The following is an 18894-nucleotide window of genomic DNA, read 5'->3' as shown; positions in this document are numbered from 1 at the left end:
ATCTTGGGTGCGTATCAAGGCCTCCATGTTGTTTTTCTTGCTTTTTCAAATAAGAAGCAAGCTTGCAATTACTGCAAGTAGATAGTCTGCCCCAGAATGTTAGAAGGCATTGGCTTGAATTCAGGCCAAACTTTGGAGTCCCCTTGAGTTCCTCTTTCTCTCACACCCCTTACCTGACCTGTCAGTAAATCTTATCAGTTTTACCATCGAGAATTCAATCAATTTCTCACCACCACTCCACCACCTTCTCTTGCTCTGTCTCTGTAATAGCTTTCTAACCAGTTTCCCTACTTGGGTCCTTGCTCAACTTATATCATCTTGCAACACACCTGCCAGAGTGATCCTTTACAAAAAAAGTTGTTTGACCTCCTCACTCCTCTGTTCAAAACCTGTTAGAGGCTTGTTAAAGTCAAAACCAAATTTTTTTTATAGCCTACAAGACCATGATCTGGCCATGGCTATCTCATCTCCTATCCCTCTCCTCCTCAAATCCAGCCCACAGGCTTCCTTGCACCTGCTTCAAGTCCTTTCCTTGCTGTCTTCTGCATGAAAAGCTCTCCTGCAGATTTCTCCATTGGTACTTTCTTCATTTCCTTCACTTCTCAATGACATGTGAGCCATTTTCTTTGCTCACTCTATCTAAAATGGCATGCACGCACACTCACACACACAGCACCCCTTTCTCTGTTGTTCTACTGGTGCTAATTAACATGTTACATAACTATTGAATAACAGCTAATACATCCAGAGTTCACCGTGTTTTAATTGCTTTATATATTAATCTACTTAATCCTCAGAACAGCACCATGAGTTAAGTACTTGATTTAATTTTTCCAGAGAAACCTGGAACGCAGCGGTTAAGCAACTGCCCCAAATCACACATCCATCAAATGGTGCAGCAGGGATTCCACCCCAAGAAATTCGATTCTGGAGTCTGTGCTGTAAAACACTACGCCATTCAGGGCTGCGTTTCTAATTACTTTGTACTGTTTGTTTCTGTGTGCCCCCAATGGAATGTAAGCTGCACGTGGGGGAGCTTATTTTGAAAACTGCTATCGCCGGGGTGGAGAGCACTGCCTGCTTGCTAGCTAGTTCCTCAGTAAAGGCTGAAATGTGGGTTAAATTATAACTCGAAGAAAAATCGCCCCAAAATTTCAAAAGGGTAGGTGGGCTCCGTGAGGCGCAAGCGGGGCGATAATACGGAACACAGACCACACCCCATCTACCAGAGTCAGAGGCCACGAGAGACCACGCAGGAAGCTGGCCCCTTGGGCTCATCCCGCCTCCGCCTCCGCCTCCGCCCCGCCCCAGCCAGAGCGCGCGCTGCGATTGGCCTCCGTGGCTTCGCCCGCCCTGGTGACCCCGCCCCGCAAGACCCGCGCAGGCTGACCCGGAAGCGGTTGTGAGGCGCCGCCGCGCGGCCCAGCTCCTTTTTCCGGTCGGCGTGGTTTGCGAGCTGAGTGCCCTAAGTGCTCCGGCCTTCGCCATGAGTGTCCCGGCGTTCATCGACATCAGCGAGGAAGATCAGGTGTGCTCCCGGACGGCTGATGCCGCCAGGGTGGGGTGTAGGGGAGGCTCAGGAGTGTGAGGGGCCGAGTCGGGGCCGAGCCAGGGCCGGGCGAGCGGGACGCCCGGGAGCCGAGAGCCGCGGTTCAGTCCTCCACACCTCGGAGTGGGGAGGCCGCGAGGCAGGGGGGCGCGTTCCTGGAGGCCTGGGGTTGCCCGCCGGCGAGCACTCCCAGTGCTGGGCCCGAGGCTTGACGGCCAACTTCCTGGTCGGCGTCGTGGCTCTTCCAGCCTGGAGTCACTTCTGTCTGTCGACACGGTACTTTTTGACTCATTGAGAAGGGTATCTGCTTCCGTCCTCCAAATGCAGCCACATCCGGAGTGGGAGGTGGCGAATCTTTAGACGGCGTAAGCAGTTCAGGGAAAAATAATTTGGTACTAAAGATCAAAATGGCTTTATTATTATGTGACCACAAGGGCACAGGTGACGCCTATTTTATATGTAGGCCGTATTTTATATTCTTACATGAGCAAGAGTGAGAGTTCTGCAATCTGAAAGCATAACGTCAATTCCACCCTCATACTTTGAGGCATACACTTGGTGAAAAATCTTAATATTTTTAAATTTTCTGTTTGGGGTTTGCTCTTTGGTTTGCATGGCTCATGCTTCTCATTTTCCCCATAACAAAAGTTAAACTTTAGTTGGTGGGAGTTAAACTAAACTTGAAATGATTTTCTCTAATTTTGCAGAACTGAAAACTATTCTGTGAAGTCGTTAAGGGTTGTCATTTTGTATTTTTCTGCTACTCCACTAACATGGAAATTTTGGTTTCGATAGAAGAGAAAATATCAATACTAGTGTAAGATAACTTTTAGAATTGCAGATGTGATTTTTTTTTCCCTTGGTAGAAATGCAGACCTTCAGTCCTGAAGAGCAAAGTAAGAAGGGGAAAGAAAAATGGGGGAACAAAAGGCTAGGGAACGACTTGAGCATAATTAGAAAAGAAGATGTGCAAGGAAAAAAAAGCCTATCTGAGTAGGAATGGAATCACGTTATCAGCAATTGGCTATTAGGTGACTGAAAAAAAGTTTTTTTTTCTAACATAGAAGAGGGTTTGTAGATGCAGGAAGTTCTTGTCATTGATTATATTAGTTTTAAAGTGTCATTTCTAGTTAAGTTATGCTAATGTTCTTGTTTCACACTGGCCATTCCTTTTGGGTAAATAGGTGACTGCTTTGGGAGTTAAACTTTGGTCATATTCTCTGATTAGAGTTAAGTGGCGTTCAGAGTCCTTGTTTCCTTTTCTTTGCTTTTACCACTCCATAACCACCTGTGGCCAGTAAGGATGACAGATGAAAACAATAAACTGTTGATTGAATAGTTTGCTTTGTGGGTACAAAACAGAAACTGAACAGATGCCTTTGGGGGGATAGGGGGGACCATACCATGTTTCCTTCATAGAGAAATATGCAGTGATATTTTTGTGCACTCTGATATGGTGAGGTTTGTTTTATGAAATCTTGTTTATAATACCAACTCATGTGAAGTTACTGTGTTATCTGAAAGGATAGCACCATCAGAGCAACAGGTTTAATACACTTAGGTAGCCAGACGTATTTGTGGGTTTAGAAATGTGATGCCTACATATTTGCTAATGGTATCCCTACATCTCCATTTCAGTTCTTCATTTTATTATCTTAAACGCTGTTTGCATTCATGTGTGGTTGCCATAAATACCAAGTCCTCAGAAGAATAAGTTGTTAAATATTATATATGTATTAGAGTAGAAAATATCTAAATACCTGGATGTAGTACTATAGTTATGTTTTTATAGGTCCAAAAGTGCTTTCTGATACAGGTATGCATTTTAAAGGAGTAATTACATCGTAGATGCAATTTGATAGAAACATTTTATTCAAGGTGACATTCAAAGGCATCACCTTTTTATCTTTTTATCTCCCACAGCGCTTATCTTAGATAGGTCCTCACACATTTAATTAACAAATGATTACTCTCTTGCCAGGGTGATGTCTGTAACTTTTTAAAGTATTGTGTTATGTAGACCTGAGAGCAATAAAACTTCTTTAAAAGAAATCAGATCAGTTATTCCCTTCCCCCACTGCCCCTCCCCCCCCCCCAAAAAAAAACAAAAAAGCTTTGGGTTATATTAGAAAGGTTTTTGCTGCATACTGGAAGTCCAGCAGGATATATAGGTGATATGAGAGAAATTTGACAGTGATCAGTGTGGGTCATAGTGGGTCTGTGTAGCCACTTGTTGAGGAAAACCTGTGGGGCTGTGATGGTGGATGAGCTGGGGGAAAGGCACTTTAACATAATTAAAAGTTATCATTAAGTGCTGGGTTTACATTTTATTTTTTTAAAAATACGTCAGAATGTTTTGAGATCTTGTGTTTTGTGATTCATAGTTCGTTTTATAGATACATAGCAACCCTATTTGATTCAACAGGCTGCTGAGCTTCGAGCTTATTTGAAATCTAAAGGAGCTGAAATTTCAGAAGAGAACTCAGAAGGTGGACTTCATGTAGATTTAGCTCAAATTATTGAAGCTTGTGATGTATGTCTGAAGGAAGATGATAAAGGTTTGTCTTTAATTTTTTATATTATTTACTAATCATAGAGGACCTACTTTTAAAACTTTCATGTGAATTATATTTGTTTTGTTTTAGACCTTAGAACTTTTAAGCAGTGTTGTTTTTAATCTTATCTTTGCACACACTTTCAGTTTATTCTCATCTGTTATACTCATGAAATAAGCCTATTTTGATAAAACATCTTTTTTACATGTTTTTTGAGTGTTATTGCACACAGTATTTCAGAATGAACTGAAGGAAAAAATGAAACTCTTCATAAGGTTTAGATTAATATGAGATGGGATACAATTTCAGGTAATCTAAAAGCCCATTTAATTATTTGGCTGATTCCCTATTTATTGAGATAAAATGGGAAATTTTGAAAATTGGGAGTCCTAAAATCTCTAGTTAACGTTTGAGATTAAACTTGGTGTACGATTAGCATCTTGCTAGTAAAAATTAAAACTGTATACTACATAGACATGTAAATCAGTCTTCTGTTTTACTGGTTGAAAACCAAATCTTGGGTAGTAACTTCCTCCTCCTTTAATAAAATGTGTGAGTTGCTTTCTGAATGATAACTATACAACAGAACTGGTTTAGTTTGAATTCATGTGTACTATGTTTTTTAGTATAATGCACACCATTGAAGGAAAAGTGTTCTTTAGAACTGCTTTACAGTAGCCAGAGAACCTTTTAAGTGTTTTATGTTTAATGGTCTTTGGTGTATTAAAACACTGGAAATACATGTTTAACAAGATACATTGAATATTATAGTATCACTGTTGTGTCATCCGTACATGTGTAGATGTTGAAAGTGTGATGAACAGTGTGGTATCCCTCCTGTTGATCCTGGAACCAGATAAGCAAGAAGCTCTGATTGAAAGCCTGTGTGAGAAACTGGTCAAATTTCGGGAAGGTGAACGCCCATCTCTGAGACTGCAGTTGTAAGTTAAGAACTGGAAGAGGCTCAGTTTTTCAAGGGGCTCTTCATGTTACTGTCATTTAATGGTTAAAAGCAAGAATTCTAGAACTTGACTGTCACCTGTGACTTTTATTGGTGGTGTGTCTTTGGACAAGTCACTTTCCTGTGCACCATTTCCCTCCGTGTAATGTGACGTTCTTAATAGTATCCCTTTCAAGTTTGTTGTCAGAGCATATAACTTCAATTTAGTCACCATAGTTACTGATCTCCAGCATTGTTTTATTGTTTGTTTGTTAACCAGGCTAAGCAACCTTTTCCATGGGATGGATAAGAATACTCCTGTAAGATATACAGTATATTGCAGCCTCATTAAAGTGGCAGCATCTTGTGGGGCCATCCAGTATATTCCAACTGAGCTGGATCAAGTGAGTTTTCATGTGAAATACTTGTTCTGCTTATAAGAAGTATAGTTTTATAGCTCAAATAAGCAAATATGTCTTCTAAATGTTATCTTTTAAATTGTGAAAATATGTTCACTGTGTCACTAAATTTTCTCCTTTTTGTCAATCCCGTTGTAGGTTAGAAAATGGATTTCTGACTGGAACCTCACCACTGAGAAAAAACACACCCTTTTAAGGCTACTTTATGAGGCACTTGTGGATTGTAAGAAAAGGTATTCAGAATTAATGTACTGACTTAAAACATAATGGCAATATAAGTAATTGAGACTTTTTTAAGGACAGGTAGGATAAGTGATTTTGCTCTACTTCGTTCTCTAAGGAGTTGCTATAAATTTCACCTACTAAATTAAAGATAACTGCAAAGTTTAAAATAGTCTTTCCCATCTTTAAACTTTTTAAAAAGCAAAACTTGCGTTTGTTCTAAAAATGGTACAACTGTTAATCCCAAAGCTGTGTGTAACATTAGACTAAGTTATTTAATGGTGCTTTGATGTCTTAGTACAGGGTAGTGCTATCACTTTTGTTTAATGGTGGTGAGGGTCTATCAGCCAGAGTTTCCCATAGTCAAAGTCTCTTAATATAAACAGTGCCCCTGAGATGAAACTTTGCAATAGACTGTACTAAATGGTACTTAATTGCACTTTTGCAAGGTGTTGAGTTTCTAAGGCTTGTATTCAGCCCAGCAAACTTCATGCCCAAAATATTTATTCTTCATCCAGTTTATGGATGCTTCCAAATGATATATTTGGCCCAGTTTTTAGAATTAGGGTTGAAGGATAATCCTACCATTTTGACCTGGCTTTTCCATTTCTCTTTTCACATAGTGGTTAAAAACTTTTAGGAAAAGTAATCAGTCTTTATTTTAGTTTTATTGCCCAATTTTTATAGTTGCTTTCATTGCTAGGGTGTTTAATATATTAGAGATGATCAATAAGATTAATGTTTCTGTTATGTTAAAGTAATGTAAAGTTTTTGCAGATCATTTACATTTAACAACACAAGAGGAAATTATATTTTTGTTCTGAAAGTTGCAGCGTTTTATTATAAAAGAAGTTAAGCGAGGAATCTTGCATTAATAGACTATTTCATTTTGTATCAGTGGCTACTGTCTGTTACATGCTAGCACACTTGTGGCAGCATTCTAGCCAGTTGTCAGTAACTGTTAAGAGTAGGTAGTTTTATATCGGACAGTCTCAAATGGGGAAGGCATAAAAGCTATTGGAGAAAGAATCCATATTTTAATATATGCTATAAATGTGCAGGCTGTGGAATAAAACTACTGGGATTTCAAACCTTGGCTTTCCTACTTGTACATGACCCTAAATAAATCTCTGTACCTCACTTTCCAACTTCAGAGTGGAAATAATAGTAGTACTTACCTCATCAGGTTGTTGAAAAGATTATATAAGCTAATGTACACATGAAGTTCTTAAACTAGTGGTTTCATTACTGAGAAAGCACTCAGTAAATATTGGATATTTTATTCCTGTCATTATCCTTTTCATTTTTTCGAGCTCATCTTTAAAAAGTTAGACTTTTTTCTGGTACAGTAATTTAAAATGGTGTTACTGTTTTCCCTTTGAATGGCTAGTGTTTATCAGAGATGATGGCTACTCATTGGATGATTTCTCTAATTGCTGTTTAGTAGATCCTCATTCTTTTCTGTGTAAAAAGGAAATAGCTAAGGTAATGGTCTAAAGAATTACAAAGCTAATTCTCAGAGAAATTGAGATAAGACATCATTACCCATCTTGTGCTCTCCTAGACATACCCTAATGTTAACATATTAGGAAGTATCTGCAGCATTTGTCACGGGTGATCACTCTTTCCTTCTTGAAACACTTCCTTCAGTTGGCTTTTGGGGCACCTGTCTAGATTCTTTGCTTCATTCACACCTCATTTGTGGCTCCCTCCCTTCTTTGAATCTGCTCAATTTTTACCTCATCAGAAAGGCCTTCTCTGACTATCTGTAAAAATAACAGTATTCCCCTACCCTCACATTGCTTTTTTTCCCCTCATCCTTATTCTATTATCGGCCCCACTACACTTATTACTAACTGACATACTATATTTTCATGTTTATTATCTGTCAGTCCCCTCTAGAATGTAAGTTTCCCAAGAGTAGGAACTTTTTGTTCATTACTAGAACAGTGTCTGACACGAGTAGGCACTTAGTATATAAGTGCTAAATGAATATTTCTGAAAAATGAACATGTTGCAAAAGCAGTGGATGTAAGAAGCAGTGACTTAAGGCAATATGAAGTGGTGGTTTATGGAACTAGAGTGTATGCCCTTCCCAGAGGCATTCAACCCGGGCTTCTCTTCTGAGCTTCAGACCCTTATGTCCAACTGTTTTCTACCTGGTTCTACTTAGATGTGGCCCATAGTTGCCTCAAACTCAATGTGACCAAAATGAATTTATCATTTTCCCTCTGTAAATTAGTTTCTGTTTTCCTAAGCAAGACATGTTGAAGTGGTCTTCTGTTTATTCTCTCTACAATAGTTTTGTGAAACAAAAATTTCAGCCTATCATTCTTTAGGTTTACATTTTCTTTAGCATACAGTACCGAATTCTTAGTTTGGCATATAAGTCCTTTCTGACATGGGCTCCTGTTTATTGCAGTAGCATGGGCTTGGTGAATGTGATAATAATCCTCTTGCCGTTTTTGTATGGTGCAGTGACAAACCACAAAAACTTTGTCTTCTTTATATGGATATTCCCTCCCTCCATTTCTCTCCCCCTCTCTCCCTCTTTCTCACATACACATGACGCTATACCCTTCCTCTTGGTATATCATACCCTAGACATAGTGAACCTGTGTCAGCTGCAAAAGCACCATGCTCTTTCCCAGTCTGGACCAGAGGCTGGTACCTGTTTTTATATGGCCTACAAGCTAAGAATGGTATTTACATTTTTAAGTGGTTGACAAAAAAAATCTAAAGAAGGAGGATATTTCTTGAAATGTGACCATTATATGAAATGCAAATTTCAGTGTCCATAAAATTTTATTGGAATGCACCCATACTTACCATTTATGTATCATCTATGGCTGCTTTTGCCTAGACTTGAGTAGTTGCGGCAGAAACCAGGTGGCCTGCAAAGCCTAAAATAATTACTGCCTGGTGCTTCATGGAAAGTTTGCCTATGCTTGGTCTAGAACTACACTCAACTCCTTTCCTCTGCCTGAAATGCTCCTCCCATATTTACAGCACCCTCCACTTTTATCATGGCACTTCACACGCTTGGTTAAAAGGTTTATGAGGTTTTAGGCTCAGTGAAGGCTAGGAACCTTGTCTGTCAACCATTGTATTCCCAATGTGTTGGTAGTGATGGGCCCAGAGTCGATGAATGCTACCTACACTTAAGGAACTAGGGAAGGATGGTTATTCAAATATCTGTCATGCTGCTGATTTAAATTTTAAGATTTGGTTTTTGTCTAGTACACAGAAAATGGTCGTTTTTTTGTTGTTGTTTGGTTTTTTGTTGGTTTGTTTGTTTCTGCTTCTAAATCGAATTCTGAGAGTTGCCTTGCCCTCTTAGAATGCTTACATTTATGGGTGCCCCCTTCATGATTTTGTTTATATTGGTGGTTGATGAGTGCAAATTGTGTAATATCTTCTGAGTCCTCATTATATGTCAGATATTGTGCACTTTAAACGGACCATTTTATTCGATCTTTGTGAATTCAGATTTCTTTAACTGATAAGATGTATTAGACTGAAGTATACTATGGTTGCTAAAACTGGAAAGTGTGCCTATGCTTGCAGTGTGGCACAAGATAATAATTTAATTGAATCCTGGCTTTGTGGGAAGTTTTAGAATATCATTTAACTTTTTAAAATAAATGGTATAGCTCTTACTGATTTTACCCAGGTTGAATCCAGATTGGGGGGGAAAGAAGGTCTTTCAGAAAACGAAAAAAGGGGGTGGGGAACTGTTTCTCCTACTTAGGAAACTTAAGCTTTCTGTAACTGGCTGAAGATTCATCAGTTTAAAGGAAGAAATGAAGGGTGAAGATAAACATTTACAAAGAGTTCAGATTGAGAGAATGCATTTAATTATTTTGTACTTTTCACTGCAGTTAAAATTGATCATCTACATAATTCTAAGGATGATTCAATTGGAAGGATATCATTAGTGGAGTTATTTAAATATCTGGTGTTGGCTCAACTTCAGCTGTACTATCCTAACAGTTGCTCAGACACAAAACCTTTTTCTCACCTAGGGCTTTTTTTAAAAAAATAAGTTTATTTATTTATTTATTTTTGGCTGCATTGGGTTTTCGTTGCTGCGTGCAGACTTTTCTCTAGTTGTGGCGAGCGGTGGCTACTCTTCATTGTGGTGCACGGGCTTCTCGTTGCAGTGGCTTCTCATCGCGGAGCACGGGCTCTACGTGCACAGGCTTCAGTAGTTGTGGCACGTGGGCTCAGTATTTGTGGCTCACGGGCTCAGTAGTTGTGGCACATGGGCTTCGTTGCTCCACGGCATGTGGGATCTTCCCGGACCAGGGCTCGAACCTGTGTCCCCTGCATTGGCAGGTGGATTCTCAACCACTGTACCACCAGGGAAGTCCCTCACCTAGTGCTTTTATACCTGGTCTTCTCTCTGCTGGAAACTCATCCAGCCCCCACGTTCTACCTCTAGTACGTTTCATGGCCAATTATTTTACATCCTTTAGATCTCAGCTTACATGTCATTTCCTCAGAGAGAGACTTTCCTTGCTCATTCTATATGAAGTAGCCTCCTCTTTCCTGTCTCTGCTCTTGTTACTCTATTAACATCACCATTTATTTCCTTTATGGCACTTAACTTGTTAGTTGTTATTTTTCCTTAGTTGTCTCTCTTTCCTACTAGAAGGAAAGTTCCATGACGCTTTCCACAGTGGAGGACTGTGTCTCTGGGTCACCATTGTATGTATCGTCAACACAGTACCTGGCACTTAGTAGATATTTTTGAATGAATGGATAGCAGTAATGATACTGTGACATTCCTAAAGCTGTATTTCTTTTTAGTGATGCTGCATCAAAAGTCATGGTGGAATTGCTAGGAAGTTACACGGAGGACAATGCTTCCCAGGCTCGAGTTGATGCCCACAGGTAACGTTAAACGCAGTGTTCGAATGATGGCTGTCAGCAGGGTAGAGGTGAGCTACACCGTTCAGTCATATAGCTGAAGTCATGTTTGCATCTACCAGTAATCCAAAGCCATTTGATACCATGTGCGCCATGAGGATTCTAATGTAGATACCAAAATTCAAGATTTGGTATTGAAAGAAACCAAAGAATGCATGTGAAATAGCCACATGGTGTTTGCTGTTTGGGGTATTGCTGCAGTGGGGGTTCCCAACCTGAGTAGTAGAACCTAATCTTGGGTTGATTTTATCTTAATATTAAGGTACGTAGATGGGGAAAGGCTGGTGGCTTTCTGTAAAAATTAGCCCATTGCTAATGGGAATAACTGCTTCAAACAGTCCTAGATCTATTTAGTAGCAATAAGAATAGAGTCAGTTTTTTTAAATCTATGAAATGGAAATTATGATAACTTCTTTATAGGGTTATTCCATCGTTGATAAAATGGGCATGATAATACTGTATGTCTCTCAGGGTGCTGTGAGGATGAAATGAAGTAATACATGTTAAAGCACTTACCTTAGTGTCTGGCATAAATAGTAAAATACTGCTGCTGTTTTATTCTTTGATTACTTTGGTGGTGCTTTCTCTCCAGCTGTGTTTTTGTCTACAAGTAACTATTTTTTAAATTTTATTTATTTAATTTTATTTTTGGCTGCATCGGGTCTTATTTGCGGCACGTGGGATCTTCGTTGCTGCATGTGGGATCTTTCGTTGTGGCGCATGGGCTTCTCTCTAGTTGTGGCACGTGGGCTCTGTAGTTTGCGGCACACGGGCTCTCTAGTTGAGGGCACAGGCTTAGTTGCCCTGTAGCATGTGGGATCTTAGTTCCCCAACCAGGGATCAAACCCGCAGCCCCTGCATTGGAAGGTGGATTCTTAACCACTGGACCACCAGGGAAGTCCCTCTACGAGTAATTTTATTAAAATGCACATCAATGATAGATTTATTGGCCTGTTTTAAGCCCAGTTTTGTAGCTTTTTTAATGCAGTGTATATTGAACTCATAGATATTTTACTTAATTGAATATATTTTGCAGTCTGCAAAGGCAGTGAAAAGTACCTGCATTTCAAGACTCTGAGCTTGGGTTTTTGTTTTCTAATTAAGGTGTATTGTGCGAGCATTGAAAGACCCAAATGCATTTCTTTTTGACCATCTTCTTACTTTAAAACCAGTCAAGTTTTTGGAAGGCGAGCTTATTCATGATGTAAGTAGTTTATCCTTAATGTTAAAAATATTCTTTTCTCCTAAATCTAACATACTGAACCGTAACTCTACTTCTTTGTATTAATGAACATGACTCTTAGAGAAATCTAGAAAGAGAAGAACTATATTCATTTTTGTATCAGGACCAGACTGAAATTTAGGACTAGCATGTAGCTTTTCTCCAACCACCGAACACGCTCCTGTTCTTCCTCCCTTTCCTTCATCTCACTTGCCTGGCCATTATGAACTTAGAGAATACAAATTCCTTCTTGTATATAGTGTCAACTATCCCCAATTAGAAAGATAAATCTGATATTTAAAAACAGATGAATGTACTTTTCAAGTGCAATTATAAATACATTTTGGATTATTTCTATTTGTACTATGTCATTTCCACCATTTTTTTGGATAGATCGTTTAGAGGACACTGTATTTACTGATTCTTTCATCTAAGTGAGTTTTAATGAAATCAAATTTAGATGGTAATTTGATCAAACAGATTGAAATTTCTGCTTGAAGGAAATGCAGAGTCTTGTTGCTGGGAGTCAATGTCTTAAAAATATCTTGAGTATAAATCTTAATTCTATATTGAATATTGTATCTTTGTCTTTTTGTGTTTATCTGTATAGCTTTTAACCATTTTTGTGAGTGCTAAATTGGCATCATATGTCAAGTTTTATCAGAATAATAAAGACTTCATTGATTCACTTGGTAAGTTTTGGGGATTTTTCTTTGGAGGGGTAGAGAGAGAGATAGGAATGAAAGATCCAGCAAATATGATCATAGCCTTATGTGTAGGTTACCCTAACCAGTGGTGTAAAAGATCTTATTCTCGGTGATTTACATTTTTGGTACTTCTTTTAAAAAGCCATAGTCACATTTGTAGCAAATAGCTTTTTTCCTTCTAATATAGTCTTTTATACTTGGTTCTCCTCCTCCCCCCATTAACAAATTATAGAAGTATATATATACACTGTGTTGCTAAGCACAGCTATGTGAAGCTGTAGATGGAGTTAGAAATGGAGTTGTGATTTTGTGTGATAGGAGAAGCTTTCCTAACTACAGTTTGTTGTAGACAGCATAGTAAGGTTAAGGTTTATGATTTTATCTTGGAGTTTTCTTTCTAGACCAACAGAGTTCAGTAAATGTTGCCGAATTGAATCTTATCCTCATAGAGCAAACTGCATAGTATATATCCAGTATTTTCCTTCTGGAGCATGTTTTTATCATGCTAAAATTAAAAAGGGAAAACTTAGAAAATCTGTAGTTGAACAGGTTTAAATTGTTCTAAAACTACCCGTTTTTTGAGAGTGAAGTCAACTGAAGCTAAGGTGCTTTGTTTTTCTACTGGGCAATAATCAGAACACATTAGAGGCTAGTTATATTTTCCATATTAAAATTGAATTTAGTTTTCCTGGTTGGTTGAAGTGTAGATAAAGAATACATTTATAATCTACTTTGATTATACTATTAGTCCTCAATTTGGTAATCATTAAGTCCTGTCACCTGTAAATTTTGTGCAGCCATTGGAATTGGGAAGATTGAATTATTCTGAACATAATAAGGCGTTTGAAATACACGAAGATAAAGTAGATGCAAGTGTGTTTGTGTTGAATGCTTTGCCAGGTGCACTAGACCCAGAAAACCACATTCTGTCCCAGTTAATTTGTTTCGTGGCATGAAGCTATGTGTTGGAATGTTAATGTCAGCAACCTCTTTATTTACACACCAAAGAAAAAGGAGTAGTAATTAACACTTTGACACTCCCCCATTGATGCGTAATTGACTGTTTCAAAGGAGCACTGGTTCATAAGCTATTGCATGCATTAAAATTACGTTTTCTATATTGCAGCATTTTAAGACAGGGGTCAGTGACAATGCAGAAACTGCTCAATGATGCACATTTTTTTATTACTGCATTAAGGTTTTGACATATTAGTAATGAATAAATGTTTCCATAAAATTAGATTTTTTTATAACTTTAAAATTGAAATATGACACAGAACACTGTGACTTCCTCTTTGAAGGTAATGTTCTACTTTCATGAAACAAAGCACAGCTTTCTACAAGTCTAAACTCAGACTTCACTAGCTTAATAGTTTGATTTTGAGAACAAGAGTCCTAAAGGCTTTAAGTTTGGTTCTTTGTTTTACTTTAAACATCAGTTTGAAATGTTTTTAAATGCAGGTTTCTATGTGTTAGTTTACATAATTCATTCTAGAAACAATCTTCATTCCTCTTAAGTTTTTTGATTTACGGTAAGCTTGTCACTGCACAGGGCGTAGCAGTAAAACAAATCTAATTTCAAGAGTATTTTAGATTATATATTAAAAATTTTAGGAGTTTCTATCATTTTATCATATTAAAAGAGGACTAAAATATGTCCATTGAACTGGTAACGTTAAGGAATTTTCTTATATTGCCAAATATAGAGAAAAATTTTTAGTATTCTCTGTAATAGAAAAAACATAATAGAATTTCTGTGCAAACCAGAAATCAGATTCCCTATTTTGCCTCTTGTTTCTCACAATCTGTGCAAATTAGCAACCATTTATTGGAAATCTGTTTGTGAAAGGTGTTTTGGGGAAAACATCTTACTAAATGTTTATTTTTGGTTTTTAGATGTATTAAACATTTATTACAGCTGAAAGTCTGGTTACAAATGTCTAGGTTCCACAGGTGGCATCAGTTTATCTCAGAACACTTTATCAACACTGACAACTTGGGCCAACAGTAGCACTATCTTGTGTCAACTGAATTGCCCTAACATGTCCACATGTAATCTGGTGTTATCCAGTTGCTACCTTCTTGCTTCGGAAAGTTAATCAGCATCTAATTTGCATTTGTTAATTAGGGTTAATGTGCACTAATTGATTTTTTGATGCTTGTAGATTTCCATTAAACCTGGTTAGCAATACTTACTTGGGTACCTCATTCATTTGAGTTATGGTGATCATGTTTTTGTTGAATCTGTGCCAAATAGAAAGCCTGCATCATAATTACAGCTAATTAACAGACAATTATGTCCTGTATTAATGGGCTTCCTTAGTCTTCTGCTAATATTCTGAATGTTATAAGTTTCAAATTTATTTATGGAGTGCTTAGAACTTTTTTTAACAGTACAAACTTGAGGCTCTTAATTACTAGAGGGTACGTGATTGGTCATTTGCTGAGTCAGAAGTTGAAAGTTCAGAGAAAAGGAACATGTTAAGTATTTCTAAATTAACTTTAGAAACTTGTTTTTATAATTAAGAAATAGCATGTTTGTGTGTTATAATTCAGCTTCTATTTAGGAATAGGTAATTTGGATATTCAGGATTTGTAGGTATTTGTATTTCTAGTTATTTGTTTTATAAATGAACTTATTTTCTAGGCCTAGTACTGCCACCTTGTTACTAATAAGTAAATCACTTAATCTCTTTACTCCTCAGTTTTATTGTTTTTTTAAAGTAAAAGGATGGGGACTAGGTAATTCATTGTTCCTTTAAGGTTTAACAGTTGTTTGTGATCCGAATAATTGTAGCAGAATGTTTTATTAGAAATTATAAGGCAAAATTTGATTATTTGTACAGTTTTTCTACTTTTGCCTCAAAAAGAACAGGTATCACTGTTAATTTTATCTAGTACTAATCATTTTAAACCTATAAATGTTAAATACACTTTCGCAGTTTTGATTTTTAAGTATTAAGTCCAAAGTGGCCTAAAGGGAAATGGAATATTTTCATAACTGAATGTATATTAAAATATTTTAAAACTCCGTGTTTGCCAGTAACATGGACACAGAACAAATAGTAAGTAGATAAGGAATCTTGTGTTTAAATGGCGGGCTCTTAGTATAAGTAAGTTTAATTCAATTAAATAAGAATGTTCTTACGAAATGTACTTTGTATACTTATCTCCTAAAATATATAAATAAATATTAAAAATGTAAAATGTATAAAACTTAGGGCCTAGAGATACCATTTTATAGCTTATTCTTAACTTTGAATCTATCACCTGTGGCACTGAAGCAATAAAGAAATGTAGTTATAGAAAAATAATTTTAAAGGCTCCATAATTTAATTATGGGGTTAGTTTATGGTTTGTAAATGTAAGAAGCTTTGCGAAAATTACTCTGTATAAGTACCCAAACACAGTGACTTCCACGATTTTACACAAGAGTTGTCATCATGTGGGACTGTAATTAGTATGGATACTCATCTGGGTTCACTACTGTGTTACTCAGGCCTGCTACATGAACAGAATATGGCAAAAATGAGACTACTTACTTTTATGGGAATGGCAGTGGAAAATAAAGAAATTTCTTTTGACACAATGCAACAAGAACTTCAGATTGGAGCTGATGATGTTGAAGCATTTGTTATTGATGGTAAGGCAATTGGAACATTTTCGTTTTTTCCTAGAATTTCCCTTCCTACCCCATGAAACATAAGATTTTTAATCTTGAAACTGAGCTTAGTAGATTAGCAGATTATATTTGTAGCAGAGTGAAAGTTCAGTAGAAATATAAATTGCTATGTGGTTTTTGGTGTGTGTCTATTCCTTGAAGTCATGTAGAACAAAGGCCTTTAGGCAGTATATCATAGTGGTGAAGAGCCTAGGTCTTCCTCTGTGAAACAGGAATGTAGGAATTAATTTGTGGTTGTGAGGGTTAAATGAATTAATGCAGGTAAAGCACTCAGCTCAGTGCCTGGCACATAGTAAATGATCTGCAAATATTAACCATTACCAGTTTTTTATGATTGGCCTAGAAATAGCACCTTCTTCCTCAATAATTACATTATAAGGTGGTTTAACTGTTAATTAGGATTTTTAAGATTAATAAAATGTATTATAATATCTTAAGAAACTAGCCCCGTTCCCCCCCCCCCATGTGATTTCAGAGAACACCAGAATTCTTTTTTTTTTTTTTTTTTTTAAAAATACATTTATTTATTTATTTATTTTTGGCTGCGTTGGGTATTTGTTGCTGCATGCAGGCTTTCTCTAGTTGTGGCAAGCAGGGGCTACTCTTCGTTGCAGTGTGTGGGCTTCTCATTGCGGTGGCTTCTCTTGTTGTGGAGCACGAGCTCTAGGCGTGCAGGCTTCAGTAGTTGTGGCGCACGGACTTAGTTGCTCCGTGGCATGTGGGATCTTCCTGGACCAGGGCTCGAACCCGTGTCCCCTGCATTGGCAGGCGGATTCTTAACCACTGCACCACCAGGGAAGTCCCACCAGAATTCTTAATAAAAACTGTATGTGATATTTAATATAGATAGGTGCAGCAACCAGAGGACAAATTCATGGCCTTCCTTTTGGTTGCATCACATTGCTGGGCTAGTTATTAAATTCAAAGAGCCAGTTTGTAAAATAATGTTGGAAAACTGTAAAGTTTTATTATGGCTTACTTGGTCACAGTTTCATACCTTAGGCTGTTTTCCTTGGGAATATTCCATATAACATGTCATGTAAAACATCTTTTTTTCAGCGGTAAGAACTAAAATGGTCTACTGCAAAATTGATCAAACCCAGAGAAAAGTAGTTGTCAGGTAAGACACTTAATACTTTGCAGCATTTTGTAGAACAATTTATTCTATTTCACCTAAATGTTTAGAGAACCAAGGTGGTGTTAGCAGTTGACTGTAGTTAAATAGTTGCTATTTATCATAATTTTATTAAAGTTCAGACTAAATGTGATTAGCTTATTTAATGAAAGAGTCCTATTTTCCAGCACATTTCATTTAATGGCTCAGTACTGGCTAGAATATTAATGACTTCCGTGTCTGGTTTATGTAGTTCAGGAAAATAGATGGTTTAGGATCAGTATGGGAAATAAAGGTTTTTTAAAAAATAAGCTTCTAATCATTCTTACAACTCTACATTATGTCTTCTGTGTATATTTAACCTTGCTTTTAACTAGATACAAGTGTGTAATATTGTAAAAAAAAAATACCAGAGGATAAAAGGTTGAGTAATAACTTTGTTTTTAATTTTTCCAGTCATAGCACACATCGGACATTTGGAAAACAACAATGGCAACAACTCTATGACACACTTAATGCCTGGAAACAAAACTTGAACAAAGTGAAAAACAGCCTTTTGAGTCTTTCAGATACCTGAATTTTTATGCTATATAATTTTGTTCTTTTTGGAAAATCTAAATCATAGTAAAACATTATAGCCTGAAATCTGACTACAGTCTGGATAGTTATTGTCTCAAATTTAAAAGAAATCACAATCTTCAGAGCGTACAAAGTAATAAATTACAAAGGGTCACTACGTCTGTTTTGTATAACACATAAGTTGTATTCTGTAAGGAAGGGTTTTGGGGTGTGCAGCAAGAGCTTTGATGAAAGAGTATATGGAGGAAAGACATTTAATTGAGGGAAACTGAATGCTAACATCAAACCTTGCAATCTTAGCTATCTTAAATGAAGCATTTACTGAGAGAATACGTTAACAGTAATACAATTTCATCACAGAAAAAGCTGGAAAACTGACTACAGCTATAAGGTTTTAGATGTAACAGTCGTGTTCTAGTCTAAACCACATCAATATTTCAATCAAGTCAGTTCACCACCGAAAGCATTTATCAACGTAATTTTAATCAGTTTTTCCTACCATCTCTTCTGCTTTTCTTTTTTTAGGTTGGTTGTCATTTTCGGAGCTTAGAAACTTTTCAATTTCATTTATTTGATTTGTTACCAAGCTCTGCCAGTCATCTTCACCAGTAGAAGACGCAGCCAAACCAGTAGTGGTTTTAATCTTGATTGCCTGAAAATGGCTTTGTGGCAGAGTTGATTTCAGAGGCTTTGTTTTCACCTAGGAAATACCAAACTTGTTTTACCACTGAAATTTTTACTCATTTTCTAAACAATCATCAAGTTTCAAGAAAATCCTTAAGCCTCTGCCATTATGAGTATGTGATAAAAGCCACCGTTTTCTTGGCTAATTTTCAACAACTACCTTAGTAATTTTGGCACCAAAAAACTATAAAATGTGAATCTCTAGGCTTATGTAGTAGCTCTTCAAGATCCCTAATGTATTCCAGGAATACCACAAACGTTTCCTTAAAGGTCTTAAGCTTACATTGAA

The 18894-nt window shown here is 37.1% G+C and overlaps 2 protein-coding genes and 1 long non-coding RNA gene across 4 annotated transcripts in view; 1 reads left to right on the top strand and 2 right to left on the bottom strand.

Annotated features, from left to right (window-relative positions):
- The window catches only part of LOC309606599, a 31206-nt gene extending 29929 nt beyond the window's left edge, over positions 1-1277 (bottom strand). Inside the window, exon 1 of the long non-coding RNA XR_014231979.1 lies at positions 1227-1277. This is a non-coding gene — a long non-coding RNA (uncharacterized lncRNA). The remainder of the gene's footprint in view (positions 1-1226) is intronic.
- Positions 1278-1396: 119 nt separating this feature from the next.
- On the top strand, positions 1397-17992 carry EIF3M (eukaryotic translation initiation factor 3 subunit M). Of its 2 annotated transcripts, XM_082343826.1 has the most exons (12): positions 1428-1528; positions 2416-2580; positions 3975-4107; positions 4907-5045; positions 5325-5448; positions 5602-5696; positions 10498-10581; positions 11722-11821; positions 12450-12531; positions 16046-16189; positions 17288-17348; positions 17799-17992. In XM_082343826.1, exons 4-12 carry the CDS (start codon positions 4921-4923, stop codon positions 17917-17919), a joined length of 936 nt encoding a protein of 311 aa, XP_082199952.1. In that variant the 5' UTR covers positions 1428-1528; positions 2416-2580; positions 3975-4107; positions 4907-4920; the 3' UTR covers positions 17920-17992. The 2 variants fall into 2 exon arrangements, with proteins under 2 accessions (XP_082199951.1, XP_082199952.1); XM_082343825.1 differs by lacking the exon at positions 2416-2580 and having other exon boundaries at positions 1397-1528.
- The window catches only part of CCDC73 (coiled-coil domain containing 73), a 106423-nt gene continuing 105399 nt past the window's right edge, over positions 17871-18894 (bottom strand). The window contains exon 17 of the mRNA XM_082343695.1: positions 17871-18621. Within this exon, the coding sequence (XP_082199821.1) occupies positions 18403-18621 (219 nt within the window). The 3' untranslated portion in view covers positions 17871-18402. The remainder of the gene's footprint in view (positions 18622-18894) is intronic.

The sequence above is a fragment of the Balaenoptera borealis genome (genome assembly GCF_965194805.1).
Source record: "Balaenoptera borealis genome assembly, chromosome: 11".
NCBI lineage: Eukaryota > Metazoa > Chordata > Mammalia > Artiodactyla > Balaenopteridae > Balaenoptera > Balaenoptera borealis.
This window is presented reverse-complemented; position numbering and strand designations above follow the sequence as displayed.